At 53.1% G+C, this 27,350-nt stretch overlaps 11 protein-coding genes across 11 annotated transcripts; 8 read left to right on the plus strand and 3 right to left on the minus strand.

Moving 5' to 3' along the window:
• Nucleotides 1-378: 378 nt before the first annotated feature.
• Nucleotides 379-903, plus strand: AYO20_05445 (hypothetical protein; the record flags this gene model as incomplete). The annotated part of the gene is made up of 1 exon (XM_022643739.1): nucleotides 379-903. The coding sequence occupies one exon, from the start codon at nucleotides 379-381 to the stop codon at nucleotides 901-903; it is 525 nt and encodes a 174-aa protein (XP_022500203.1).
• An 899-nt stretch (nucleotides 904-1,802) lies between these two features.
• Nucleotides 1,803-2,417, plus strand: AYO20_05446 (hypothetical protein; the record flags this gene model as incomplete). The annotated part of the gene is made up of 1 exon (XM_022643740.1): nucleotides 1,803-2,417. One exon carries the CDS (start codon nucleotides 1,803-1,805, stop codon nucleotides 2,415-2,417), a length of 615 nt encoding a protein of 204 aa, XP_022500204.1.
• Nucleotides 2,418-3,504: 1,087 nt separating this feature from the next.
• On the minus strand, nucleotides 3,505-7,309 carry AYO20_05447 (NAD(P)(+) transhydrogenase (AB-specific), alpha subunit; the record flags this gene model as incomplete). The annotated part of the gene is made up of 8 exons (XM_022643741.1): nucleotides 3,505-3,629; nucleotides 3,756-4,263; nucleotides 4,332-4,465; nucleotides 4,520-4,774; nucleotides 4,824-4,994; nucleotides 5,054-5,215; nucleotides 5,277-7,163; nucleotides 7,225-7,309. The coding sequence occupies 8 exons, from the start codon at nucleotides 7,307-7,309 to the stop codon at nucleotides 3,505-3,507; spliced, it is 3,327 nt and encodes a 1,108-aa protein (XP_022500205.1).
• Nucleotides 7,310-8,098: 789 nt separating this feature from the next.
• AYO20_05448 (hypothetical protein) lies at nucleotides 8,099-8,578 on the minus strand (the record flags this gene model as incomplete). The annotated part of the gene is made up of 1 exon (XM_022643742.1): nucleotides 8,099-8,578. One exon carries the CDS (start codon nucleotides 8,576-8,578, stop codon nucleotides 8,099-8,101), a length of 480 nt encoding a protein of 159 aa, XP_022500206.1.
• A 794-nt stretch (nucleotides 8,579-9,372) lies between these two features.
• AYO20_05449 (hypothetical protein) lies at nucleotides 9,373-10,208 on the plus strand (the record flags this gene model as incomplete). The annotated part of the gene is made up of 3 exons (XM_022643743.1): nucleotides 9,373-9,502; nucleotides 9,568-9,988; nucleotides 10,037-10,208. 3 exons carry the CDS (start codon nucleotides 9,373-9,375, stop codon nucleotides 10,206-10,208), a joined length of 723 nt encoding a protein of 240 aa, XP_022500207.1.
• A 604-nt stretch (nucleotides 10,209-10,812) lies between these two features.
• AYO20_05450 (hypothetical protein) lies at nucleotides 10,813-11,584 on the plus strand (the record flags this gene model as incomplete). The annotated part of the gene is made up of 4 exons (XM_022643744.1): nucleotides 10,813-10,845; nucleotides 10,899-10,922; nucleotides 10,973-11,032; nucleotides 11,087-11,584. The coding sequence occupies 4 exons, from the start codon at nucleotides 10,813-10,815 to the stop codon at nucleotides 11,582-11,584; spliced, it is 615 nt and encodes a 204-aa protein (XP_022500208.1).
• Nucleotides 11,585-12,133: 549 nt separating this feature from the next.
• AYO20_05451 (hypothetical protein) lies at nucleotides 12,134-13,737 on the plus strand (the record flags this gene model as incomplete). The annotated part of the gene is made up of 4 exons (XM_022643745.1): nucleotides 12,134-12,309; nucleotides 12,361-12,637; nucleotides 12,702-13,187; nucleotides 13,246-13,737. The coding sequence occupies 4 exons, from the start codon at nucleotides 12,134-12,136 to the stop codon at nucleotides 13,735-13,737; spliced, it is 1,431 nt and encodes a 476-aa protein (XP_022500209.1).
• A 554-nt stretch (nucleotides 13,738-14,291) lies between these two features.
• AYO20_05452 (potassium/sodium efflux P-type ATPase, fungal-type) lies at nucleotides 14,292-17,733 on the minus strand (the record flags this gene model as incomplete). The annotated part of the gene is made up of 2 exons (XM_022643746.1): nucleotides 14,292-17,444; nucleotides 17,509-17,733. The coding sequence occupies 2 exons, from the start codon at nucleotides 17,731-17,733 to the stop codon at nucleotides 14,292-14,294; spliced, it is 3,378 nt and encodes a 1,125-aa protein (XP_022500210.1).
• Nucleotides 17,734-19,876: 2,143 nt separating this feature from the next.
• AYO20_05453 (hypothetical protein) lies at nucleotides 19,877-23,718 on the plus strand (the record flags this gene model as incomplete). Its single annotated transcript, XM_022643747.1, has 7 exons — nucleotides 19,877-19,942; nucleotides 20,047-20,190; nucleotides 20,253-20,418; nucleotides 20,479-20,499; nucleotides 20,550-21,030; nucleotides 21,971-22,147; nucleotides 22,248-23,718. 7 exons carry the CDS (start codon nucleotides 19,877-19,879, stop codon nucleotides 23,716-23,718), a joined length of 2,526 nt encoding a protein of 841 aa, XP_022500211.1.
• Nucleotides 23,719-24,582: 864 nt separating this feature from the next.
• On the plus strand, nucleotides 24,583-25,737 carry AYO20_05454 (hypothetical protein; the record flags this gene model as incomplete). The annotated part of the gene is made up of 4 exons (XM_022643748.1): nucleotides 24,583-24,678; nucleotides 24,745-24,972; nucleotides 25,083-25,290; nucleotides 25,364-25,737. 4 exons carry the CDS (start codon nucleotides 24,583-24,585, stop codon nucleotides 25,735-25,737), a joined length of 906 nt encoding a protein of 301 aa, XP_022500212.1.
• A 131-nt stretch (nucleotides 25,738-25,868) lies between these two features.
• AYO20_05455 (hypothetical protein) lies at nucleotides 25,869-26,516 on the plus strand (the record flags this gene model as incomplete). The annotated part of the gene is made up of 1 exon (XM_022643749.1): nucleotides 25,869-26,516. The coding sequence occupies one exon, from the start codon at nucleotides 25,869-25,871 to the stop codon at nucleotides 26,514-26,516; it is 648 nt and encodes a 215-aa protein (XP_022500213.1).
• Between the last annotated feature and the right edge of the window lie 834 nt (nucleotides 26,517-27,350).

Here is a 27,350-nt window from a genome sequence, read left to right on the forward strand (position 1 = left end):
TGGCCCAACAACCTCAGCCCAAACTTGGGAGCCTTGTCCACCCTATCATTTTCCTACGATTGTCGTATTCGTGATTTTTCTTCTCTCTGCCATTGCGCATTGGAGAGACAGAGAGTGTGTGTTGAGTGAGTGAGGGTGTGTGTGGATGGTCTCGCGAGTCATTGCGCTTCAGCTCCTCCCATCTCATACACGTCAAAAAAACTCTGTCTGCACCTCATCTCACCTCACCGCTGTTCCGTCACCCAGCTCTGACTCTTCACAAAAAATACAACCGTCGATACATTTCACCCTCCGATCTTTACACTTTGAAAGCGTCAGGACTCAGGACTTGGTCGTGGTTGCTATTTCTGTGTGCGCGCACAAGATCCTCCTACAACAATGGAAACGTCCTTGTTCACTCTTCCACCCGAGATTCGTCTGCAAATATGGTCCTACCTTGTTCGACCGACCACGATATACCCCTGCCACTGTGCCGAGAGAGACAAACAACTCCGCCTTGACGCCTGCTCCCACAACTCCTCCATATACCAGGACTGTGACAACCGCATCCTGCGGGTCAGCCGACAGATCTTCGACGAAGTCCGGCCGGTGGTCGAGCGAGCGGGAGCAGAGAGGCTCTTTGTGCTCTGCAACAGTCTCTCCCTCGACGATTTCTTCAAGGCACTGCACCAGAGTGACTGGAAGTGGGTCAAACATCTGAGGGTGGAGCTGTTCGTCGGTTGGGCCAAGGACAACCAGGACGACTGGTTCCTCTGCCAGATGCACCGGTGGGCAAAGAGATCTGTCGCCGGCACCTTGTACAAATACGACCAAGGGCGAGAGATATCGATCCAGCCAGCCGAACAGGCCAGAGAAGATAAGAATGGGAGGAGGACGCTTACTGTTGACATCTACCTGGCATGACACCGACAAGTGCCTGACCCGCCGCTATCTATCAGGCAGGATGTGGTAGTGTGTGGATCGATGGTGAAGGCTGCTTTCAGCACGGACCAGGCTGAAAGTCCCGAATTGCGCCGTCGGCTGCCGTCTTCCTCGATTGCACCATCGTGTCAGCCGCTCAACAATTTTGCCGCTCAATTCGGGAACGATGCATGGGTCGGGTCTGAGGATAGGGACAACGTCGGTGAGCACGATAAGCACAAACCTTGCTTGGTGTGTGAGAGCGAAATCGCCCGGCAAAGATAAAACGCGGGATCTCTTGGTATTCCATCCACGTGACCGAGAGATAACCTTATCATCACGTGAATCAGCGATACCAACCACACAATTCAGTTGCAGCTGCAGCCACCTTGCCAACCACCAACCGAGCCGGCTTACTCTCCGAAGACTTTGTGAAATGCAACCTGAATAACGATGTCACTGTGTACCCGTTCCAGAGCCGAGGATTCCTTTCCTGGTCCAGCTCGAACGAGGCTCTCTATACATCGGGTGCCTGACTTGACATCCTACCCATTGAGAGTGGCTTCTTATGCCTGACCACGTCATACTCGAGATGCTAGCGACGAGAAGGATCAATATTATACCTGGTTAGGGGGCCAGGTACAAGATTACAAAGGCAGAATGTAACCGGAGATCCTTTTCGTCGCATAGTGCTCACGGTGGGTTTTTGTGCATGTCTGGATGCAACCGTTGATGGGCTCAAATATGGATGTTTACAAGATATTTGTCAAATTTCCATGGCAAATTCTTTCTCGCCCATGACATACACACCAGTCAAGAAGAAAGGGAGGACTGAGTAAGTAATAGTCTTCTGTGCCTGGTTTGAAACGGGTCCTTGTTTCTTCCCCTGGAGGGCGAAAGAAATGTCTTCATCATCAGAGTCACCTTTTCCGATAATCTACACGGAACGACTTCATCTCCGGATCTTCGACCCAGCGCGCGACTCGGACTACGACGCCGTCCTGACCATCTACAACAGCGACTTTACCAGACGCGCCGTGGGCGACACAGGCCTGCACAGCCGCGAAGACGCCGACGTCCGCTGCACCAAATTCCACCCTCTCCCCAAGGACTTTGATCCCGCGAGACCCTTCCCCTCGCACCCCTGGCACCTGGTCTACCTCCGCGGCACCGACACGCTGGTCGGCGTCATCTCCCTGTTCCTTCGCCACCCGCTCCCGTACGCGGACCTGGGCTACGCTGTCGCGGAAGAGCACGCGAATAGGGGCTACGCGACCGAGGCCGCCAAGGCCGCGCTGCGCTGGTGGACAGACGAGATGGGCGTGCCCAATATTTGGGCCGCCTCGTTCGACTCCAACGTCGCCAGCCACAGGGTCGCCCGCAAGATTGGGTTTGTCGACGGCGGCTCCATCAGGCTGCTGCTGTCGGATACCCTGACCAAGGAAGCGAAGGCGTTTGTCCGGCCGGGAATGGAGACGTCTCTGGATGGGTTGACCGTCGATGTGCGGCAAAAGTGAGCCGCGTCGCGATGGTGCCACTACGTCTTGGTGTTTGTGTGCTTGTGCCTCCGCTTAAAGAACGTCACCCATCCCATCTGTCGGAGTGCTTTTCTTTTCTTTTTCTCCGTTGGATAGACAGCGGGATATAATATAGATGGATAGAAAGATGCCTTCTTGGCTAGGCGCCTATTCTTGTTGTTTTTCTGTGCAAATAATGTAAATGCAGGGTTCAGGTTCAGGTTCAGGTTCAATGTCATTGCAGTTGTCAGTTGTCAAAATCTACCCCGATTTCACGTATAGAACTAGTCTATGTATGTAGTTCTTCTTACCCGTCCATCCATCCATCCATTCAAATAGACAAAAGCAAACAAGGGAGCGAAAGTCTCAATGCCTCATCCATTCTTCGATTCATCTATCCATCTGTCGTCGACATTCGATCTTCGATCTTGTTAACCCTCTCCTCTCCATTTCCATCTCTGAACCCCCGGGCGCGGACGACAAGACGGTGCATTTCAACCAACCAATCAACCAGCAAGCAGCAAGCAAGCCAGCCAGCTAGCCAGCGAACCAACCAGCCCGACTTCGACTCGGTCCTGCGAATTGGACTTCTGGCTTCTGACCTCTGGCTTCCAACGCTTCGGGACTCGGATTTCGGTAAGGTGCGTACCACGGACGAATCCCGTATGACGTTCCGGCAGCTTTGTGGATGACAGTCTTGGATCGTGGTCCATATACATATCCACGGCCATGGCCATACCCATACATACACACACGTATGTACGTATGTATGTATGAGCATGGATGATACCCATATTCTTCAATGTTGGCAATGACCACTAACGAGGGTGTTCGTGTCGTAGCGTGTCGTTTTGTTTCGTGTCGCATCATGTCCGTGGCCCTCTCACCGTCGTGTCTTGCATAGCATCCAGGCCCGTCCCGTTCCCCTCTCGCTCCCCTGTCTGGTCCTCCGCCCCTTATTCAATGAAACTTGTAACAATTGACTCCCCAGTCTGTCCGGCAATCTAATATCCCGTGTAAAAGAAAACGGTTGCTCCATTGGTCTCTCTACCCAAGTGCGTTATCGATGAGCGAGGCGTTGGCGCTTCTAGACGTGGAATTGCGCCTTGTACCTCGTCTCCAAGGCCGCCTTGAGAGCGTCGCAAGTCTGCTTGGCGTCGCCGAACAGCATCCTCGTGCCGGGCATGTAGAACATGGGGTTCGGGACGTCGGCTGGGGGTCGTCGTTAGCGCATACTATACATAAGAGGATAAAATGTAACGGTGGGAAGGATCACAAGGTATGAGATTGGGAATGGGGAAAACGTAGAGGGAGGAGAGCGGGTTTGTGGTAACTCACCATATCCACTGCTCATGCCTCGTTTCATCACAACCACCCCTTTACTCTTCCACGCATGCAACACGGGCATCCCGGCTATGGGGCTTCCAGGTTCCAATGCAATCGGATTCACCGTGTCGTTCGCGCCAATGACCAACGTGAGGTCCGTCTCCGGGAAATCGTCATTGATCTCATCCATCTCCAAGACAATATCGTACGGCACGCTCGCCTCGGCCAGTAGCACGTTGCACTGTCCCGGCATTCGGCCCGCGACGGGATGGATGGCGAAGCGAACATTGACACCCTTGGAGCGCAAGAGCGAGACGATTTCGGCAATGGCATACTGGGCTTTCGCCACGGCCATGCCATAACCCACTACGATGATTACGGATTCGGCGTTGGCGAGCGCCTCGACCGTTTCTTCCACGGTGGTCTTGGTGATCTGACCTTTGATTTCTTGCGACGTTTGAGCGATTGGCGCAATGCCACCGAAGAGGACGTTGGTAAGTGAACGATTCATCGCGACGCACTGTGGTGTGACGAAGTGTTAGCAATACTTCCAAACCAGGAATCCGTTGGATGGATTGGGTCCTTTACCATAATGTACGATAGGATCGAACCGCTGACACCGATCAACGAGCCTACAGTCAGTAGTAAGGGGTTGTCCAGCATGAAGCCCTCCGCGACGAGAGCGAAGCCTGAGTAAGCGTTCAACACCGTAATGACCACGGCTAGCACGGGTGGTCAGCAAGGGGCCGTGTAAGATGAGACAAGCATAAACATACGCATATCTGCTCCTCCTATAGCAGCGGTCGTGGTAAAGCCCTTGGCAAAACTGAGCGCAGTGTTTGCCGACAGGCATACTGCAGCCACGGCGGGCGCACCAGGCGCCATGGTCAAGAATGCACCCATAGTGCCAGCGTTGGCGGCCAACAGGCCAGAATTAATAAGATGGCGACCTGGGAGGATGGTAGGTCGAGATGACATTCGTCCTGCGAGTTTGAGGAACGCAACAAGAGAACCAGTGAATGTTACACCACCTGAATATCATTAGAGAGAGTTCCGGGTCGAAATAACAAGGCAACATACCAATGAGAACGCCCAAATACGCTGTCACCATGTGTAAAGACGAGATATCCGAGACATGAGCAAGTACGCTGCCGATGCTGGTGAGGACAGCGGCGAGACCAACAACGGAATGCAAGGCAGCAACCGTCTGAGGTAGCTCGGTAGGGGTAATCCGCCGTCCGATCAGGGCGCCTGTTTGTCATCATGAGCACCTCGTGTCCATCAACGACCAGATTCAGAATGGAACGTACCAACAATACCACCAATAGCTGCAATCGTGCCAAACTGTGTCATCACTTCCCCGGAGAACCCTACGGCGCCGAGTGAGGCAATGATGCCGGCGAGGACACCCAGTATTCCAAGCAGGTTCCCAGTCCGGGCGGTTGCTTGCGATGCAAGTCCTTGGATAGATCCTAGAATAATAAGGATCAGCTGCCAAGTATGCATTGTCGACAGAATGGCTAAGGCACTTACCGATACAGAGCAGACTGCTCACCAGATATCCGGCCTGCACGAGTCCAGCCATACCTGTGCTTGCTGCGGCGATGAACCCGCCACCGAATAGCACACCGGGAATCGCGTACAGCCATGGATACTCCGGAGGGTCCGTAGGTCGTTTGAACATATCCAACATGCGCTTCGTAATGACAAACCCACCTGACACATTAACAAAAGCAAGCAGAACCGACAGCGCACCGAGTACTTGTGGGACCGTTTCTGGCAAATAGCCGCCACCCATGATAAAGAAGCCACCTACACCCACAATGCCGGAAATGGCGTTGGTAACGCTCATCAAAGGAGAATGAAGAGCAGGAATCACACCCCAGACCGAGCGATAGCCAATCAGGCCGGCTAGGCCAGCAGTAAATGCGCTACCCATGAACAATGGGGACGTTAATTTCCCCAGAGCAAGAGCTGCACTCATACCTCCAGTCACGGCTGCGACATTACGGGCTTGACTTTGCCATGGTGTCAGAGCAACAGGTTTGGATTCCTGTTCGTGATGCTGCTGCGCAGGTGCAGGAGGTGGTGCAGGTCGTGGTGCAGGAGGAATGATTTTCCCATCGTGCGTAACAATGGAGCCTCGCACGACTTCGTCCTCCAGGTCAATGCCAAAGTGATTCTCTCTGGGGGAAATTGCCAGCAGAAACTTCGTGATGTTGTTGGAGTACAGACTGGTTGACTGTGTTGGAAGACGAGACGGGAAATCTGTATAGCCGATGATGGTAACGTGGTTATGCACAATCAGTTTGCCGGGTTGAGTAACTTCGCAGTTCCCGCCGCCCTCTGATGCAAGGTCGACAATGACCGAGCCGGGTTTCATGGCACTGACCATTTTCTCCGTGATCAACTTAGGAGAAGGCTTTCCGGGAATGGCCGCAGTAGTAATGACAATGTCGACATCCTTGCACTGTTCCATGAAGAGTTTCATCTCCGCCTCGATGAACTCCTTGGACATTTCCTTGCTGTAACCACCTGCTGCGGAGCCTTCTTCCTTGACAGATACTTCCAGAAAGTCGGCTCCTAGGGACTGAACTTGTTCTCGAGCAGCAGAACGAGTGTCAAACCCGCGGACGATTGCACCCAGCCGCCGGGCGGTGGTGATGGCACTCAACCCAGCGACACCAGCTCCAATGACCAAGACTTTTGAGGGAGGAATCTTTCCCGCAGCAGTGACCTGACCGGTCAGGAAGCGACCATAGTGATTAGCTGCCTCAAGCACACCTTTGTAACCCGCGATATTGGCCATGGAACTTAACGCATCAAAAGCTTGAGCACGCGAAATTCTCGGAATCATGTCCATAGCAAACGCAGTCACGCGCTGGGAAGCAAGAGCCTCAACAAGGGGTCTGTTCTGCATGGGCTGCAGGAACGAAATCAGGGCAGTCCCCTCTCGAATCTTGGGTACTTCCGACTCCAGGTTCGGTGGACGGACTTTGAGCACGATATTGCTTTCCGCCCACACGGTCTCGCGGTCGACCACAGTGGCGCCAACATGCTCGTAGACCTCGTCCGCATATTCAGCTTCAATGCCAGCGCCTCGCTCGACGAGAACACGGGCGAAACCTTTCTTCAACAGCAAAGGGATGTTTTGTGGTGCGACAGCAACGCGGCGTTCACTTGCGAGGGTCTCTTTGGGAACGCCAATGGTCAGTTGCGAATAAAGAACTGGCTCAACCGGCAGGTCGGACTTGAATCTCGACCATACAGTGACAGCCCTCGGTGGTAACTTTATCAGACTTTTATGTTGATGTTGATTTTTCGAGGTGAGCGGAACCAGCCCGCCACTGACTGAGTGCACATGTCGCCTCGCGTGACGGCTCTGCCGTACACAACCATAGATGGCGTCGATCCTGGGAACTGGGTCGACATGTCAGCCTGGACCTCAGGCTCTCTCAATGGAACAGGATTCCAACAGTACCTGAGTCTCTAAAGCTGAAGCAGCTCTTGGTTGATAGTTTTACCGACAAAGGCGCAGACACGATGGCAAAAGAGGCGGGAGCCATTGTGCTATCTCACCGCCACAAACAAGCTCGATAAGAACCTTGTAAACTCGGATCTGGGGCTGCAGATAACCGCGATGACCTGCATGTCAAGCCCGGAGGCACCCGTCAAGGAAAAACACGCGATTCTATGGCATGCTCTGCGGCGGAAAGAGTGTTTGCAAATTTCGCTGTGTAGCCAAACTTGCGAATGAACAGGAGAATTGGAGAGCAAAGATGAGGAGGTAAAACGTGGCAGGCTGGTGAGGAAGACGGAGTCACCAGTAGTAGTGAGTAGTAGGCAGCGGAGCTGTAAGGAACCGATGATACTGCCGAGGGAGAAATGCAGTTGGGCACATGACGGCTAGGTTCAAACAGGAATGCCCCAAAGCCTGAATGAAGCTTGGAACTGTGTGTGCATGGGTTGCATTGACCGTCACAACCGTTCTCGTGGTACAAGAAGCTAGGTACGGGGCTGGCATTGTGGCTGTCAATGGCGGGCATCGGCAAGATTGATGCCCCTCGTGCCCCTCCAACCAATTGTTAGGGACAGTTAGGGCGAGAGCCGCCCGTGCGTGGTGGGGGTGGAGCAGGCGGGGTGGGAGGTGATTACGGTAGGATTCAAGATGGAATGTGGAGGAGGGGAGTCCGAGAAATAGAAGGACGAGAGGCCATTGATCGCTATCACCACCGTCATGGCCACAACTATGTACCTGCGTGCTGTAGCCCTTGTGAACCTGCAAGACTGCGCACCTATCAACTATACAGAAGGGCCCGGTTGGTCCACTGTCGCAAGGATCTTCAGCAATCTTTCTATCCTTCGCGCAGCTTCTCCTGCGTACGTAACGACTCCTCAGCTGTGCTCGCGTCTTGTCCGGGCAGCTCGTGATCCATTCCAGCGATAGGCTCCAAGAACCCACGAAAGGTCGTCTTGATAATCACCCAGTCCTTGTGGAAATCATCTTCTTCATTCGGGACGAGGGTGTCTCCGTTGGCGGTCATCGTTTGAACATCCGATGGAATATCATCTTTCTTCTCTTCAATATCCAGTGTCCACCTCATCCCATATCCTCGTGCATTCCTAATCTCGTACACTGCTACCCCATGGTGCAACAGCATCACATTCCTCCAGACTGCTTGCACAAGCATGTCCTCCAATATTCCCCTTGCGATTTCCGTCTTGTTCTCGTTGCTCCCCGTTGGCAGGGTCCAGAATGGGTGTGCTCGGCCATGCTCCGACGATGCACCGCCACGCTCAAAATGTTTGCAAAGTGCAACTGCACCTGAGGACATGAGGGTTCTGGGGCGTGGCGGTGCATTGAATGTATCGCGCAAGGCGGATGTTGGTGGAGGCAGCAGGAAAAGTGTTCCTTTTGTTTTCACAAGACCAGCTGTGCGATATGTATTTTCGCGATCTGATGGACTCGTGGACCATGGAAGGATGAGGGACGGGTACATTTTACTGTGGCTGGTCTCGCAGTTTGAGCCGCTGGTCAGGGAACGAAGAGGCATAAGCACATAGGAAATGGAAAGGGCGGTGAGAAGCCTTCCCCCTTTCGTAATTGGAGCAACATTATTGCGAGGCAACGCGACAGACAAAAGCTGAGGATGGAAATCAATTCATTACATTGCACGCAAGAAGATGTTATAAGCGGCCTCGACATGGAACGAGCAAAATCACAACAGAAATGCATAAAATGACAGGCAAGACAGGGCGGCTGCAGCTGGATAAACAATGCCCCGACAAGCACGGAAAGCTTCTGCGAATGCCCCGAATCTGATAGCGTCATCCATCTTCGGTATTGCACTGTGCGGGGAGGCATCCTTGGGCGTCCAATCCGCATATCAAATTGGTCAGCTCGATAGTTTCCAGCAGTGTCTACACACCGAAATCAAAGGGCCTAGCGGCAACATGGTGCTCCGCAAGAGGGAGTGATGATCCTTGATATTCTCTGGGGCGACCCTCTATTGATAATCTCTTCCTGCACCAGGCAGAACCGACTTGTATCGTCGCAGCTGTGCTCCCACTGACCCAGCTCGAACCCCAATTTCTTGTACTCCGTGCATAGTAGCAGCCAACCTCGAACATGGCTTCAGCAACGGGTATTCCTGAGCGCAATCCCGCCCTTGAAGAGGAGGAGCCGCTCCTGGGAAGGCCAGGAGACGTCACACAACGGCCAGGACAGGGAATGCAGTTCAATTTTGTGACGGGAACAGGTATGGATCCTCTTCAACTCGTCGAAGCCAACATCCTCTTTGGCATCGTCGCTGACAGGGAACAGCTATTCTCGCCCAAGTAGGCATCGTGATCCTGACAGCTCTGGTCTGGGCTGCAGTGTTCAAGACCGGGTTCATATTCTTCTCCTACCATCCTTTGCTCAACTCCCTGGCCATCCTCCTCCTCGTTCAAGGTGTGCTCGTCCTCCAACCCACGGCGGCTCAAAAGGACAAAATTACAGGCACATATGTGCACTCGGCGATCAATACGTCGGCCGTTGCATTGCTCATAGCCGGCTTGGTTATTATCGAGATAAACAAAGCTTCACACCCTGAGACCCGGTTCCAAAGTGTGCATGGGAAAATGGCACTGGTGGCCTACATACTCATCTTCCTGCAATGGCTGATCGGGGCCGCTGCGTTTTACTTGCCTGAGACGATATTTGGCACTGTTGATCGAGCCAAGTCACTGTACAAATACCACAGGTACGTGAAACAAGGTTGCCATACTTCTGTGGCCTAACAATGAGGCAGAATTTCGGGATACGTTCTCGCCGTCTATTTTCTGGCTGTCATTGCCGCAGCCACTCAGACATACTATAACCAGGCATTCCTGCACATCAAGCTGTGGGCCGTCATTGTGGCAAGCGTTCTGGTACTCGTGGGCATCATACCGCGCATCAAAAAGCACAAGCTTGGACTGTGAGAGAGTTGTTGATAACAACAACCTGGACAGAGGAACGGATTGCATTGCAGGATTCAATTTTCCTTTTCCTTGACAAAAAGGCATCTTAATACTTCAGGTCGCTCGCTCAACAGCGAATATGGACACGAGCCATGATAGTCCTACATGAGGATTCGGGCAAACATTCTGAGGGACTCAAAATATGTTAGATGGCGGACACACACTTGGGAACAAGACTCGCATCTAGCGCGGTAATTGGGCATTTGGTTGGTATCTACTTGCAAGAAGCAGCTGGACTTTTGTCCATTAGTACAACATATAGGTTAATAACTGCATTGTCTATTGCTATTTCTATATGCTGCATAGACGAAATCCAGCTAATGAAGTCGATTCGGCGTGCGGAGTAATTCGGATCTGGGGCGCAGGCGATGACGCCCGGGTGGTGAGACCTGCAGTTCCGCCCATTTAAACTGCCATGTGCGCCGGAATAATTAAAACTGTCCAAGTGGGAAGTTTGAAGATTCACCTTCGCCCATCAAGGCATTGCCTGCGCTGCGCTTACTTCGATGAGCTGACTTCTATCTTTCATTGCCCTCCGTTCCAGCCTCTGTGACCATAGTCTAAGATGGCCCTCAACCTGGAGAAACAACTGCGCTTCGTGAGCAGCCTGCGACCCCTCTGCCTTTTGTCCCACTGACCATTTTCCCACAGTATGGCGCATACCACCATGACGCAGTACGGTCACAAACGTCGACCCTTGAGAGAAGTCGCTGATTTGGATCCAGATCAATATTGGCATACACATGGTCGGAGTTCCCATTATCCTGTGGACTACATTCCTCCTGGTATGAGATAGGACCCGTCTATCCGGCGAGCACGGCAACTTACCTCTCTGGTAGTTCACGAATTCCGGTCCACTGATCAAGTTGCCTCAATCGATAACCATCCCCAACCTCGAACTGAATGCCGGCACACTTTTCTGCCTGTCTTACTGCGGGCTATACATCTTACTCGAGCCAGTGGCCGGAACGGCGTTCGCCGCGTTGCTTCTCTCTGGAACTGCATACGCCCATCACCTAGTCGCTGTCCACGGAATGACCGCCAACTTCTGGGCGGCGGCGGCATTCGTGGCGTCGTGGATTGCACAATTCCTGGGCCATGGAGTGTTCGAAGGACGGGCTCCTGCTCTGCTGGACAACATCTTCCAGGCATTTTTCTTGGCTCCACTCTTTGTCTGGTTGGAGATCCTGTTTGCGCTTGGTTACAGGCCGGAACTGAAGAGCCGGGTGGACAAGATGGTGGAGCAAGATATTGCCAAATATCGCGAGTCCAAGGCACAGAAAGCGAACGGGCAGGTGAACGGGACTGCTGCTAATGGTCATATCAAACAATCATAACCCGATCTGGAGCATCGGCACCGGAGGCGACAATGAGGAGGGCCGCCGAAAAATGGTACTCGAGGCGGGAGACCTCTATAATGACCTTCGATTTATTGAGCGCATTCAAGCTATACGACAACGCTATCGATTCCCCTTTGGCACTTTTCATGATGAGCGGCGACATGCAATTCCGGCGGAGTTATTTTGGCTGTGTATATCTGGCTGGGTAAAATGTACTCCCCTTCAAACAATGGAAGTGATGGTCTCTGCCATAAGCTGGTTGATGTTGTGCAGTCAACAGCCTTTATCTGTTGGCCGTGGATGCAGAATTTCGGGGGCGCCAGCAAAAACATGTAGAATTCAATTCCATCTAGATAATTCCCAAAATGTATACTTGCCATTTTGTGCTTGATATGGTTTATACTCCGGGCATTTCACACCCTTTTGAGTTGAGCTGATAGACCCCTACGCGGTACAAAACGAAACGGACTCGAAGAATTGCCAAGCTTTAGACATGTTCCTCCATCCCTGCAGCGCCGTCTTCCAGTTTCTTGCCTCGGTGTGATGATGCCCCTGAATGCATGGGCCGATACTACGCTCAAAGCGCCTCTGAAACAGAGCACTCCATTCCACACACATGAACTTCACGAATCGAAATCAGCCGAGGGCAGCTCGCTGTTGGAAGGATGGGTGCATCAAAGGCGCAACGGACCGAATCCGTTGACTGAGGATGAAAACGCAACGTTGGTTGTTCCCGCGCTGCTGCTTCGAGCAACGAATTGACAATGAGCCAGATGGCAGTTGATGCATGGATCAGAGCGATGGAGCTCAGCCTCCAGAGAAAGCACATCGACCACTCTCCCCTCGACCAATGAAGAGCTCAAGTCGGCGATCACAGCATTAAAGTCTTCAACCAGGGCGATTGAGCGCCGGACGCGGATCCTCTGTGCGCAAGATGCTCAGCTAAAGCATATCGAGGAAGTTGAAAACGCTCTCGATGCACGAAAGACCAGACAAGAACAAGACCTCGACCAAAAACATGCTGCTGAAGTGCAGTATATCAAGTTTGCTGTAAATCTCCCCTTGCCATCTGACCGCTAGATAAGAAGTCGTCACCCGCTGACTTATGCATAAGAATGAACAAATACTCGAGGATCTGAGGTTAACATTGCGAGCCGAGTTCGATCGCGTCATCAAAGACTCCAGATCGACGCCGGCAACTGTCACGGAGCTGCTCAACTCAGACGATCGCGTGCTTTCCGATCTCAATGACCTCTCATCCTCAGGCGCTCAGGAGAAACACGAAGTCGCCCTCGATGCGCTAGCAGACAGAGTAAACAAACTTACGCGTGCTTTACAGTATTTTCGCGCGCAGACTCTCAAAGATCGTCTGGATCGTGCGTATCTTGAATCACTCAGCAGAGCAGACATCGCCTCTAGTGCTCAGGTCGTCTCTGACGGTACAATCGACACTGTTCAAGAAGATCTAGGCTCTCTATACAAGGAGATTGATGATGTTATGGGAATGGTTGTGGCTCAAGAACACGGAAATGCCCTTCAGGCAGCTCTCCAGGATGTCCGCCGTGCGCAGAAGCAGAACAACAGGTCCCTCCATGAAAAGGTAAGGTCCATTGCTTTAAATCATTCGATTGAGATTCACTCACATGGCAATCTGCTAGGTCTACAACCAACTTTTCTCCCTCACACAAGCCGTCACTAGTCTCTCGAAAAGGCTGGAGAGCCTCCAATCTCGACGACTCAGGTTGCACGAACTGGATGTGCAACTTCAGCATGTCGAGACTGGTGCTCGCCCTAATACGAAACCTATGATTGAGAAGACAGGCACAGAGCCGGAAGACAGCATCAAACCCGCCGCAAAAGCTTTAAGCCAACACCTCGGACTCACTCCGGGAAGCAGTGACAGAAAGATGTCTGATATAGCAACCACTTCGAGCCAACTCGACGACCTCATTTTGAGTTTGGACACTCAGTCAGCAGGGAACGTTTTGAGAATGCTTCAGCTGTCAGACCGAGCCGCTGCGATGCGAGGCGCTGCAGTACAGCGTGCTTCAGAGGCACTGGCGCCTCACGGGTCTCATGAGCTTGGTGTCCGTGAACTAGAGGAGATGATTGCAGCTGCGAAGGCGGAAATGGAGCGAGGGAATCCCTGATACGGTCAGAAACACGACTCGCCTGAATCGAACTGCATTCTGACGCCGCCAGTGCGGGTACAACAGCCCGTGCCAATCGGAATGGTCAACTACACGCGGCGAAGCTGCTCTTGGATATGCCGGCTTTTGGCTCTCCCTGTCAATATGTTCCTATTGCGCATTTGCAACTCTGCAGGCAACTGTCCCGCTTGTTCGGACGGAATAGGGGCTTTCTACGCGCCACTGGAGGACTGTAGAATATGAGCTACAACCAAATAGCCTAATCAATGCGGTGTAAAAGCATATGTTCTGGCAATAGTAGGCAAAGTAGACGTATATCATAGTCTATGCCATTACTTTACCCCGACAAACAGCAGAGCAATCTACCACAGAGTCACACAAAAATTAAAAAAAAAACCTCTCGTTTGACATGATCTATCATCAGTCTATACTTGCGTAAGTTTTTCATAATATATAAAACTTATGGTATTACACATTGGCGCGGAAAACCTCCAGTAAAGAAAGCAGGCACAAAAACACACATACACACACACATAAAACTGGGAAGTTTAGCTTCAAACGTCCTCCCTCACCCTGGGCAGCACATGCGGTTGCCGGGCGTTTCTGTCCCGAGTGCCCAACTCCATGGTGACCGGGGTGCGCTGTTTCTCCTCGGACTTGCTCTTGGTGAAACTCCGGGTCATGGTGAAGAAGCCCTGTCGGAGGGAGAGCACGGCGCTGGAGGGCCCGAGGCGGCGGCCCTTCATGCCCTCGGTCTCCTCCTCCTTGAACCAGCCGGCGGCGCGCTTGACGTACTTCCAGGCCTCCATGCCGCTGACGAAGACGAAGACGCAGACGATGGCCGGCGCCCACTCCCAGGAGATGCCCTTGTGCTTGAACACGGACGTGTTCAGGCCCGGGATGTAGACGGCCGGGAAGACGGACACGGCCCCGATGACGACCGACCAGAACAGGAACTGGTTCTCCCAGATGTCCGCGAAGAAGGGGAACGTGCGCGTGTCGTGCGGGTTGATCCGGAACATGCTCCGCCGCATCGCCTTGAACTCCCACGCCGAGATGAGGATCAGCCAGGTCAGCTCGGCGAAGACGGCCGCCCGCGCCCGGAACACGACGTCGCACGTGTCGTTGTACTTGCGGTTGCAGTCCTGGCCCAGACCGTCCGGGCCGGGCCCATACACGATGAAGACGAACGTCATCAGGCAGCACGTGCCTTGGATCGTCCCGTACACCAGCATGTCCGTGATCAGTTCCCACGTGAAGACGCCCTTTTTGTTGTCGTGCGGCGGCCGCTCCATCACGTCCGGCGACGCCTTCTCCCGGCCCAGCCCGAACGCCGGGAACGACGAGGTGAGCATGTTGATCCAAAGGATTTGCAGCGGCGAGAGCGGGAACACGGAAAACCCCGTGTCGTCCTGGAATCCCAGGCCGCAGATGAGGAGGATGACTTCGCCGACGTTGGACGTGAGGAGGTGCAGCACGAAGCGTTGGATGTTGTCGAACATGCGGCGGCCCTCCTCGACGGCGTTGACGATGGACGCAAAGTTGTCGTCCGTCAGCACAATGTCCGACGCCGACTTGGCCACGTCGCTCCCGTTCAGGCCCATGGCGATGCCCACGTCGGCGAGCTTCAGCGACGGCGAGTCGTTGACCCCGTCCCCCGTCATGGCGGCGAACTTCTTCCGTCGGTGCAGCGCCTCGATCATCCGGACTTTGGTCTCTGGGGCGCAGCGCGCCACCACGAGGGGTAGGGTCGGCAGAGCGTCGATCTCGGCGTCAGTCATCCTGTCGAATTCCGTCGCGGTCTTGACAATGGCCGCCGCCACGTCTGGTGCGAGCGTACCCATGTTCTTGGGAATGATGCCGACTTCCTTGGCGATGGCGGTCGCCGTGGACGGGTGGTCACCCGTCAACATGGACACGGTGATTCCGGCGGTCGTGCAGGCCTGGACGGCGGCTTTCGTCTCGAGGCGAGGCGGGTCGTACAGACCAGCGAGACCCAGCAGACAGAGATCCTTTTCGACAACGCTCCGGTCCACGTCGCTGTGTTCCTCGATTTCCAGAGTCGTGTCTCTCCTGGCGATGGCGAGCACTCGCAAACCTTGTTCGGCGAGAAACGTCATTTGTTCCAGAATGGCTTCCTTCAGGGTCGGAGTCATCTCTTCGTGCTTATCCCCCACGCCCACGGACGTGCAGAGGTCGATGATACGTTCAACCGCGCCTTTGGTGAAGATGAGAGAGTGTTCCAGGCCGGGTTTCGTATATACGACCGACATGCGCTTGATGGAGCTGTCAAAGGGGTATTCCATCTTTTGTACCCACCCACTCTCCTCGAGCGCTTTCTTGCCGTAGTTGAAGCGGTGCGAGAAGACCTGCAGGGCAATCTCGGTCGGGTCGCCCGCCGTCTTCCACTTCTCCTCCTCCCCGTCCTCGGCGACCTTGCGGACCGTCGCCAGGTTGCAGAGGGCCGCGGATTCCAGGAACGCCTGGAGTTCAGGCGTGACCTCCGGGTTGGACTTGACGTCGGTGTCGGATTTCTCCGAGGCCTTTTCGGCATCCTTTTGCAGTTTCTCGCTCGGGAGATCGAAAGAGATGCCCGCAGTGCTTCGTTTGCGGTCAAAGGCCTCTTCTCTGGCAAGTCTCTCCGCCTCGACTTCCTGCCGCGACCTGGGCGCCTTGCCGAGCGTGACGGTGCCTTCTGTAGGGTCTGACGCGTTGTTGGAATTCTCCACGCTGTAGATGCCGACTCCGGGAATCCATGCCTTTCGCGTCACCATCTTCCCCTGGGTAAGAGTGCCGGTTTTATCCGAGCAGATGTTGGTGACACCCCCGAGGGCTTCGAGTGCACTGAGTTGTCGGACGACCACCTTGCGTTTCCGCATCTGTGTCATGCCCACAACCATGGTGATGGTGAGGACGGCAATCAAAGATTCGGGGATGATGGCAATGCCCGTGGAAATGGCGTAGATGGCAACCTCGTTGGTGACGTTGAATCGGTTGACCCCAAACACGATGATGGCCAGGAGGATGGCACAACCGAAAAGGACGTAGGCGAGTTTGCTGAGCTTGATCTGTAGAGGCGTGCCGCCGGTGAGACCGAGGAATTTGCGCACACCGTCGTATGTACGCAGCGCACCTCCCTTGACGGGCTGCATGGGTCCGTACTTCTTCCTCGACATGGAACGGTTGGGCTTGCGTTTCTTTCCCTGCATCGAGGCAGCGATCCCTCCAATGGCCGTCGACATGCCGGTGTAGACCACCACGCCGCGGCCTCGGCCCTTTGTCACCGTGGAAGACGAGTACGCTATGTTGAGTCGGTCGCCCAGACCTAGATCTTCTTTGGCGATGCCGTGCTTGGTCTCGAATTCGACTTCTTTGGCAACCGGCAGCGCCTCGCCTGTCAAGATGGCTTCGTCGCACTCGAGGTTCATCACCTCGAACAGTCGCAAATCAGCCGGAACCGTGTCACCAGTCTTGATCGACACAATGTCACCGGGGACGACTTCTGCCGAGGGAATGGTCATCTCGTTCCCATCTCTGACCACAGCTGCCGAAGGGGACGAGAGGGACCGCAGAGCGTCCATTTTCTTCTCGGCCTGAAATTCCTGGTAGAAGCCAATGACGACATTGAGAACGATGACGGCGGTGATGACAGCGCCTTCAACGAAATCTTCCACGCCGTACGAGAGTGCCATGGCGAGCACCAACACCTGTAACACGGTTAGCTGGCTCTACGCCTCCAAAGCGAAACGGTTGGTAGAGGAAAATAAATACCAGAATCATGGCGTTGGAGATTTGCTTCCCCAGAATGGCATACCAAGAGACCCCTCCATCGCCTTCAAGCCTGTTGGGTCCATACTTCTGTTGGTATTCCTCGACCCGGGCATTGCTCAGGCCCACGTCGGTGCTGGTCTCTAGATGACTGATGACTTCATCTGGAGAGAGGAGGAAAGGGTGCTTCGGATAACTCTGTTCCGCTCTTGTGCCCTTTTTGCCCATAGCAGGCGGCTATCCAAGGCGGGTTGAATTTATGGGCTGGGCAAAGGGGGATGTCGAGGTTTTACTGCTTCCAGATAAGTTTGATGAAGGAGTCTAGCTTGCTCGAAATATCTGTGTCTCGACAAAACAACTGATTCTATGACATAGACAAGCAACAGTGAGTCATGACGTGAAGCTTGAAAAGAGTGAGAGTGGATCCCCCCTTCCCAGATCAAGGGATATGCCGCTCGTTATATAGAGCTGAAGCAGCATCTTATCGGGGTGTTCAACCCCCGAAGGCCTGAACCCGCACAATCAGGTCCAAGACTTCCACCGTGTCCCTATCCTTGAAGCCAAGAGTCATCTCGCCGATATCTGGTCTTGACACAGCAGGTCTGCGCTCTTGGCATGGGAATAGTGCCCCTCCAAGGCTACTTCGCGGTGGAAATGTGGCGAGGAGCAGTGCACGGCGCTCCCATATGTGCGGAATCGGCCAAGCCTGGGCGGAGGTGGAGGCGGGTGATAGGGTTACAGAGGGGAAACACCCCCAAGAAGTCCCAAGAGGAGGGAAACTTCCCTGCTGGGGACTCTGTTTCGCCAGAAGCAATCCGCAGCGACGAGTCGGCATCGTCCGGGGCTCTTGGGTTGGACTTGGTTGACGCAATGGAAAGTCAGACGAGCCTGTAAGCGAGCGGAGTCAAGACCTTGGGAAAATCTTGGCTCTTGGCGCCAAGGTCCCCTCGCTCAATTGATCGCTTTCGCCGAGCCCGGAAAGAGAAGTGTCAGGGAATGCGTGTCCCCAATCCGTGGCCACATGGAATCCAACCCGCGCATCATCACTTTGTACTCGTACATAACGCCATCTTGTGTGCTTTTGTCCATTTGTCCATGGCATTCCGTGGCGATCTGGGCCAAGCATTTCCGTCTTTTCTTTCTTCTTCCTCGATGAACCATACATTCCGTCAGTGTCCGGACACGTGCGAGGCTATCACTGGAAAGAACGACCAAATCTTACAAACGTGGAGCGATTCATAGTTTTCTTGGGTCTTGCGAGGGCAGATCGTGGGGTGGGTATATCTATATCTTTCATGATCTCGGCTTTTCTATCCGTTGCTCGGCTTGCTACCCTTTTTCTTGGATTTTCAGGGACATGGTACACACCCATTCATGCTCTTAATGGGCTGGTATCTCCGCATTGATCGGTTATCTTTGTCTGAAGGGTTACAATATACAGTATCTATAGGCAGCCATAGAGGGTAGGGAGGTATGGTTGGTATTAGTTTTAGCAATGACGCCCTTCCCATCATTCCACAAGCCAAAGCGAAGCCAATGTGAAGCAAATGGTTGATCACATACAACAGAACTTGACCTCAACCTCCCACTTCCTTCTCGTCTATGTTGCGCTGACCATGTGCATCCACGGTCAAGAGAGAATATCCTGATGGGATGGCAACAGACAGGAAGCGACATCGCATTCTGGTAGGCGGCCGAATGTGAAACCTCACGATTTGGCACAGTTTCGCTCTGTTCGCTTACTGAATCGATGCCATCACTCCAACTGGGGCGACGGCTGGCTACGTATATGTAGTCCATTCCCAAGTGCACGAGAATTTGCACCATTCCAAAGATCATGAACAGGTATGATAGCACAGTTTCCCGTTACATCTTGATTCGACACACTTGGCCGCGGTGAGGATGCGTGGTGGTTCATAATCTCAGAACATCATGTCAGGTTATCCATAAAAGATCTGTCGTCATCCGCATGACAATGTCAATCGATTCCCTGCGGACGAAACCCCACGACTTTCAAGAGATTGAGTTGCGGCTGGTAGATAATATCTTCGACGGAGCCGCTGGGCGATGTGGCGGCCCTTGCCGGGCGATGTGTTTGTGTTTGTTGAATGTCCAAGTCCCGATATTGAGGAATGGGTGTTTACCAGTAAGTCGCCACACCTTACAAATGGACATGCTTTCGGGGCTTGTTCTAGAGTTCTAGCCTCTAATAGTTAACCGGTTCTCTGGTCTGGTGAACTTGCCGAGACTCTTCGGATCCGGCATCACTCGGTATATCGTCGAGTAGCTGCTCACGCAACTTTTTCCAACCCCTCGTCAAGGTCGAAAAATATACCGTTACAGCTCGCTAGACTCACCCTTCATTGCCGACATGTTAGCAGGAAGGGCGACCGCATTGGTCGGTGCAGGCACGCAAGGCCGACGGCTCGCTTACATGGTGAATATCCGTTCCATCCCTCCGTTGAGTCTGACCCCATACTGACCAGCCCTGGTGCAAAGTGGTCGAGTCAGGGCCGAGCTGTTCATCTTATTGATGCCCAGGCGAAGCAACTTTCCGATAGTGTCAAGTACATTGACCAACTTCGGGCTGCCTCTCAGAATCCGAGCCAACGATGGGGTGAGATTAAGACTTTTACCTCGGACTCGTTACCTGAGGGACTGAAGAATACGTGGTTGGTTGTCGAGGTACGCAGATACCATTGAAGCTGTGAGATAGGACGTCAAATTGATGAGTATATCAAAATCAGTGCGTACCGGAGAGGCTGGAGCTCAAGCGACAAATAATCACAAAACTCGACGAGCTGGCGGCCCCCGAGACGATCATTGCATCCAACTCGAGCAGTTATAGCATTTCCGAAATCATTGATGGCCTGAAATTGCCCCATGAGCGACGCATTCTCAGTGCTCATTGTTGTAAGATACTCTGTCAATGTCAGAGTAAAGCACTGTAAACTGACAAGATATATCATCAAGACTGGCCTCCAGAGACTTCTGGTAAGTCCCGAGTGAAGTCGTATCAACTGCTCTCTACTGACCTCGTCAAGCTATTGAACTCATGGGTCATGCAAATACTGATCCTGAAATCATCCCACTCCTCATGGAGCAATGTCGGGATCATGGCTTCAGTCCATTCCATGTGAAGAAAGATTCCATGGGCTACATATACAACAGGTGTGCTCACCTCTCGATGCTTTCAGGCCCCTTCAGCTTCTCAGAAGCACTAATGAAGTCTTTATGGAACAGGATTTGGGCCGCAATCAAACGAGAAGCATTGCTCACGGCGGCAGAGGGTGTGGCTACTCCGGCGGAGATTGATGCCATTTTCAAAGACGTTCTGAAGACGCCGAAAGGCCCCTTTGAGCAGATGGATGTGGTTGGGCTCGACGTTGTGCTCAATATCGAGGAGCATTACGCAGAAAAGCGAAAGGATGTCCCTCCTGAGCCTCGCCAATATCTCCAGCAATTCGTCAAAGACGGCCTTCTCGGTGTCAAAAGCGGGAAGGGATTTTATGAGTATCAAAGCTCGTGAGGAATCTGAACTGGGGTGTGATCTGTTGGTATAGACAATGTCAAAGACTTCGCACTGTCAAGAAGCTTCAGGTCTCGAGAGAGCCTTCCTATAGATATATGTACGTACCTGCATGTACCTAAAGTATGTAAATAGCCCAAGGCTGGGGGTGCTCAGCGCGTGACTTACCCCCGCAAACTTGCCTAGAAGCCCTAATTTCTACTTTGGGGGTCCCTATCGAACATTCTCTAGGCGGGTTGCGGGGTTGGGGGCTACCTAGCCGCTTGGGTGTTTAGTATCAATAGGCTTGGGTACTTGCCGGCGACCAACACAGTTTAGCGTCTCCCGCAAAGTTCGTGCCGCATCACCACAACTTCATCTCATCGCCTCACCTTCAACACTCCATTCTCCTCCACAAACATCTCTCATGTATCGGCGTTATTGTTGTGGATCCCCGGGTTGCCATCCGCACCATCATGTCTCAAGGAGAGATGGTCCCGCGCCGCGTCCAATTCTCTAGCTGCGACGAGTGCCGCAGGGCGAGAGTCGGTTGTGATGCGGGCAGGGCCCGCCGGAACCGAGAGGATCAGCAGGAGCTCGTGTCCTGCACGAGGTGCCTCAATCGCCAGCTAAAGTGTACATTCGAGGTTTGCCTGACCCACTGGCTGCTCTGACTGACCTTTCACGCTGACCGAGCATCTTCTCCCCAACAGTGGATGAAGCCGGGTACAAGCACTGCTGTATCCAACCGCAAAAGCCAGAACGCAAAACCTAGGAGGAAACGGTCTAGGGCGTCCACGCGAGAATCGACGGTTTGCGAAGAGAACAAAAGTGACACGGCTGGCGAATCACTGCGCGGTTTCGTTCACCAACACGCAGAGAGCGCCTCAGGTGAACCATTGGCAAGGTATGCTCCAACACTTACAAGTAAATGAAGCGCTCTCCTAACCCTTACAGGACGACCTATGAGTGGGGCTGGGCTTCGGATCAACTCTCACAACCTCTGCTGATACAACCTCATCTGACCCCAGAACCGGTCAATGCTGTTGAACGCCAATGGCTTCATACCATATACGAGGGGGCGTTTGAAACAATCTTTGGATCTTGGATGGGTCGCCACAGCAACCCTTTCGCGTAAGCGCGTCACCATCGGTTAAGCCCAGAACGTCGCTGACAGCATTAGTTTTGGAGAACAGAGCCTGGCGGACGTCGTTAGTATACGACGCGTGTGCAGCGAACTCGACAGACACATCGACGAAGAGGACGCTGTGGCCAACACAACATCCGAACCTGGAGCTTCACCAGATCTTGCCAGGCACGAGAAAGAAACACAACTCAACCAGTTCCTTGACCATGCCGTCCAGTCTTTTGCCGCTCGCTGGCTACCTTTGACGCAGCAACATAGTTTGCCAGGACTATCCCAGGCAGACATCGTCTGTCGTCTCTGGCGACGTGCGCATACAGACATGCTCAAAGTCATAAACAGACCTTCTTATCGATCGATGTTGACTCTGCTATTGTTTGCCCTGACACCCATCCCAGTGGGCATATCTGAAGAAGAAGAACTTGAAGGAGTATCGGGACAAGTCTGCGTTCATGCAGCACTGCAGCAGATTCAGACACTTCGTGCACGTCAAAAGAGCCTCCAATTCAACGGAACAAGAGTCAACCTCACCAACTCGAACCGTCCCATTGGAGCCAGTCCTGCCTCACTTGCCACCGCTAATTTTATCATCGCTGAGAGCACTGCGTATTGGGCAGCTCTGACATTCGACACCTCTGCCTCTTTAACCCTGAATTGCCGGCCGTTGCTTTCTTCTGGACTTTTTGGATTTGAGTCTGAGCCATCCTGGCGTATGGTGCAGACCTGTATTGGTATCTTCCGCGAAACGACAAGAGATTGGAGCAATCTTGATGTCGACCTGACAGATGAGAAAGCAAATCAAGTCATAGCGGCTGGAGCAGCGTGGAAGTTGCTGGTCTGGAAACTGACCGCCAATCTGAAAGAATCTCTGCGAGATGGTCATGATGAGGCAGAGGTGCTCAGGGCCTTCAGCTCTGTGTCCAACGCCATCGATCAATTTAACATCACCTACCGAGAGTTGCTCATCGCATGCCAGCGGCGGATACAATTCTTCAATCAAGAAACGAGACTTCGCTGGTGTAAGCTTTCCCCGCCCCTGAATTCTTACGAAATTGCGTTACTCAAACTGTCTGCAGACGAACTCATGCTACACTATAATTTGGCTATTCTGATGGTCACTGATATTGCGACTGCAACTCTACGGGAGGACTTGCTCTCCCTTTTCTCGGCAAAGAGAGTCGATGCAGAGACCTGGGTCATGAATTGCCTCGTCTTTGGGTTAAATAACAAATATACCTTACGACTACAGTCTGAGCCAACCGTATCCGACACCGGAATCGCCCCTATGCAGCTGGCAAGCTTGACTGTCCCCTTGATTGCGATCGATCCATATCCTCACCATGTCGTTGCAGCGGTGAAGCTCATGCAACACGCCATTGAGAGAGACTTTGGAGCCGAAAAGATTAGCGCAGATGCTTACAATAATCTGCGTTGTACTCTGAAGCAAACCTTGGAGCAACTGCCGCAAGTCTCCAAATCGGTCCAGACAACAAGAGCGGAGTTTGAGACAGCTGAATTTCCACCCCAGCCGTTGTCGCCTTACACTAAATCGGTTGTGTGAGAACTTGACCGCTCGATTTCCTCGTCAGTTCGCCGGACAACGGAAACAACCAAATGAGTAAGATCGCTGGAGACCTGAAGAATCAACCGACGAGATCACGCCACCCCCTGTCCATATCCGACCACCACGGATTGCTGAGGCTGATACAAGGTAACAGTGTCTGGACATTCTGGCTCGGTCTTTTCAGAAGTGGCAAGTGAAACAATTGGCCGTCCAAAGTGACAATGCATTACTGTGGGTAAGGAGATCCTCATGTCTGGAATATTTACCCACTGGTTCTAATCAGCAATAGTTCTCTACACAGCCATTTGTCCGATGGCAAATTGTGTATTTTTTTCCAACGTTCGAGTGCGGGCTGCTACGCGAAAGATGTCCCTTTGCGGTTTGGATGCAGAAGGCTGCCTCTCCCCCTGATGTTGCATCCGGATCCGAAAACAACCTTGTGCGGGAGCTTATCCGTTGGCTGAAGGCAATAACACCACGTTGGGGCGTCAGATTTGAGCTATCCAGCCAATGACAATCCCTTCTTTAGCGAAGGCCTTCGGGTCCGGTCTTTTGGGCTCCATTCCCCGCCAGTGAGAGTCTTCCGCCAAGGTATTCGCTCCCGCTAGGGTTACCCCCAGAGGGGTATATCTCCTACAAGCACGCGGAGAAACGTGGAGTTGGCGATTGGCAGGGTCCTTCGCTTCCGGGGGCCTGGGCACATGTCAGAGGCTCACACGCAACGGTTTGATCTTGGACAGTGTTGACGTATCTATAAATTTGGAGCCGTTTCCTCGAGATCAACACCTCCATCCTCGGTCTGTCCTGTCACACAGTCACTGAGGCTACAACAAATTTCATAAGCCAGCACTACAGTTCATCATGGCTGAGACTGATTCCGCGACGCCCCAGAAATGGTCCGAAGAGCATGTGGAGAAGCCATCGATCCACGAGAAGGACGTGGTGTATGAGCATGCTGTATGTAATCGAAGACCTTGAGCTTCCACCTGCTCGTTGTTAGCTAACACCTCCTTGCCGATATAGAAATCAAAGCACCATGACCCAAATTGGACTGGCGAGGGGGTGGACACCTCACACGTCGACCCCAAGAAGGTCCTACGGAAAATGGATTTGCGCCTGATACCCATGCTGGCGATCCTATACCTGCTGTCTTTTCTCGACCGAGGCAACATTGGCAACGCGAAGATCGAAGGCATGGAGGCTGACCTGAGTCTTTCCGGCCCAGAATACAGCCTTTGCGCGACGGTCTTTGTGAGTTTTGATCCCGTGCCAGTACAGCCACAGACTAATGCCGATCGTCACTAGTTCTTCACATACTGTGCATTTGAGATCCCCTCAAACTTGCTTTTGAAGCGCCTCAGGCCTTCCGTTTGGTTGCCATCCATCATGGTAGCGTGGGGTACGTCTTTTGCAGCGTTAACAGACAGATCATCAAGCTGACAAAGCTAGGCACGGTCATGACCTTGATGGGTCTTGTTCAAAGCTACCACGGCCTTCTCATTGCTCGTATATTCCTCGGTGTCGCCGAAGCTGGCCTCTATCCTGGTGTTGCATACTATCTGACAATGTGTGAGTAACCTCTTCTGTGGTCAGCCTTTGGCCATCTTTATTCAGGACATGCAATGCTGACAGCGCCTTCCAGGGTATTGCACCGAAGAACTGGCTTTCCGCCAGAGCCTCTTCTTCAGCGCCGCCAGCGTGGCCGGCGCCTTTTCAGGCTTACTTGCGTTCGCCATCGCCAAAATGGACGGCGTCGCTGGCGAAGCAGGCTGGCGCTGGATCTTCATTCTCGAGGGCATCGCAACTGTTGTCGTTGCGGTCGCAGCTTTCTTTCTCTTGCACGACTTCCCCGACACCGCAAGCTTCCTGACGACCGAGGAGAGGGCATGGGTTGTGCATCGACTCAAGTACCAAGGGAGCAAGAAGAGCGGAAGAATGGTCGCTGAGAGCGAGCATTTTGAATGGAAATACGTCATCAGAGGCAAGTGGATACCCTTTTCTTTCTACTACCAATGAGGTTAGCGCTGAACCTTGTTGGTTCAGCCTCGTGAGCTCAGCCTCGTGGTCTCGTTTCCCGATTGACTATTCAGAATACAGCTAACCTTGGCACAGCTCTCACGGATTGGCAAATATACCTGTCTCTTTTCATGTATTGGTCTATCGTCGTACCCTTGTATGGCATCTCTTTCTTCCTGCCGACAATCATCAAGGAGCTTGGCTACACGTCGGCGACAGCACAGCTTTTGACGGTTCCGATCTATATCACAGCTGCAATTCTGGCCGTCATCGTCGGATGGGCTTCGGATAGAGCCACCAAGAGAGGAGCCTCACGCTGGCCCTACATCTTCTTCCCCGTGTGCGCCATTCTGGTTGGCTTCGTCATCGCCATCGCAGGTTCCGCTGCTGGAGATATCCCTGGCGTGGTGTATGCCGGCGTGTTCATTGCGACCTGTGGAATCTACCCCGCTTTTCCGGGCAACGTCACCTGGATCGCCAACAACCTCGCGGGGAGCTACAAACGAAGCGTCGGGATGGCTCTACAGATCGGCCTCGGCAATCTCGGAGGGGCCATGGCGAGCAACTTTTATCGCAGCGTCGACGCGCCCAAGTATCTGCTTGGGCACGGTCTGGAGATCATGTTTGTCGTCTTTGGCCTGGTGGCCATCATTGCTTTGCGGATCTCGTACGGAGTCATCAACAAGAAGAGAGAGCGCAGTGGAGCCGCGGAGGGTTTGACGGACGAGCAGCTTGCAGACCTCGGCGACAAGAGCCCGTCGTTTAGGTATACGCTGTAGGCTGGTCTGAGCGTTGTCGGATGCAGTGGACCGTCAGATTAATCGTCCGGAAGTGCTGGTGGTTTATCGTCCATCGAGCCTACTGTCCAGGCTTATCCGATTTGTTTCCAACTCTCGACATTTTCGTCTTCTTGGGCCCAGCGAGCAATCCTCGGAGGGGGGGATATCTTGTGCTAGCACAGATTATTCTATGAATCGACCCGACCTGCCTCGATAGGAGTCATGGTCTCAAAAATGTACCTTTTGCGTCGTTCTCCCCAAGTCTCCTTAGAGTTAGGGTCAGGGTCAGGGTCAGTCAATCAGTCACTCGGTCAGTCGTTGCTGACCAGGATTTGAGTACTTCAATCGAGGTTGCCCACTCGAGCCTATCTATCTTTACTCTGATCATCGAGTACCTCGTTATCGCGCAACGCTATACAATTGCAATGCGACACAATGTAATGCCGATCCAAGAAGCGCCGGCTTCGGCAAAGACACGGATACAACACATGATGTGGCTTTTTTTCCTTTCGTAGCCGACCTGGCTGGTTAAAACACACCTAAAGGTTCACGATTAAGACACTTGTCTATCGACGTTGTCTATCCGCTTGAGTGTCCGCTTGCTCGCCTGCTTCTCCACACGCCATTCGATTTACCCGAGTTGCGGGGGAATTTCGCAGCTACAAGTCCAAGCCCAAGCCGAAGCGTGCGGCAGTCCCTCATAGCCGACCGACAGACACCATTTAACACGCAAAAAAGTATATAGGCGTCGTACATCATCCACCTACCTCCTGTACGTACTGTGTACAGGATAATCAGTTACACATCTGACGTGTCGGGTCTCTCCGAGTGGAG

The sequence above is a fragment of the Fonsecaea nubica genome (assembly GCF_001646965.1).
Source record: "Fonsecaea nubica strain CBS 269.64 chromosome Unknown Scaff32, whole genome shotgun sequence".
Classification (NCBI taxonomy): Eukaryota; Fungi; Ascomycota; class Eurotiomycetes; order Chaetothyriales; family Herpotrichiellaceae; genus Fonsecaea; species Fonsecaea nubica.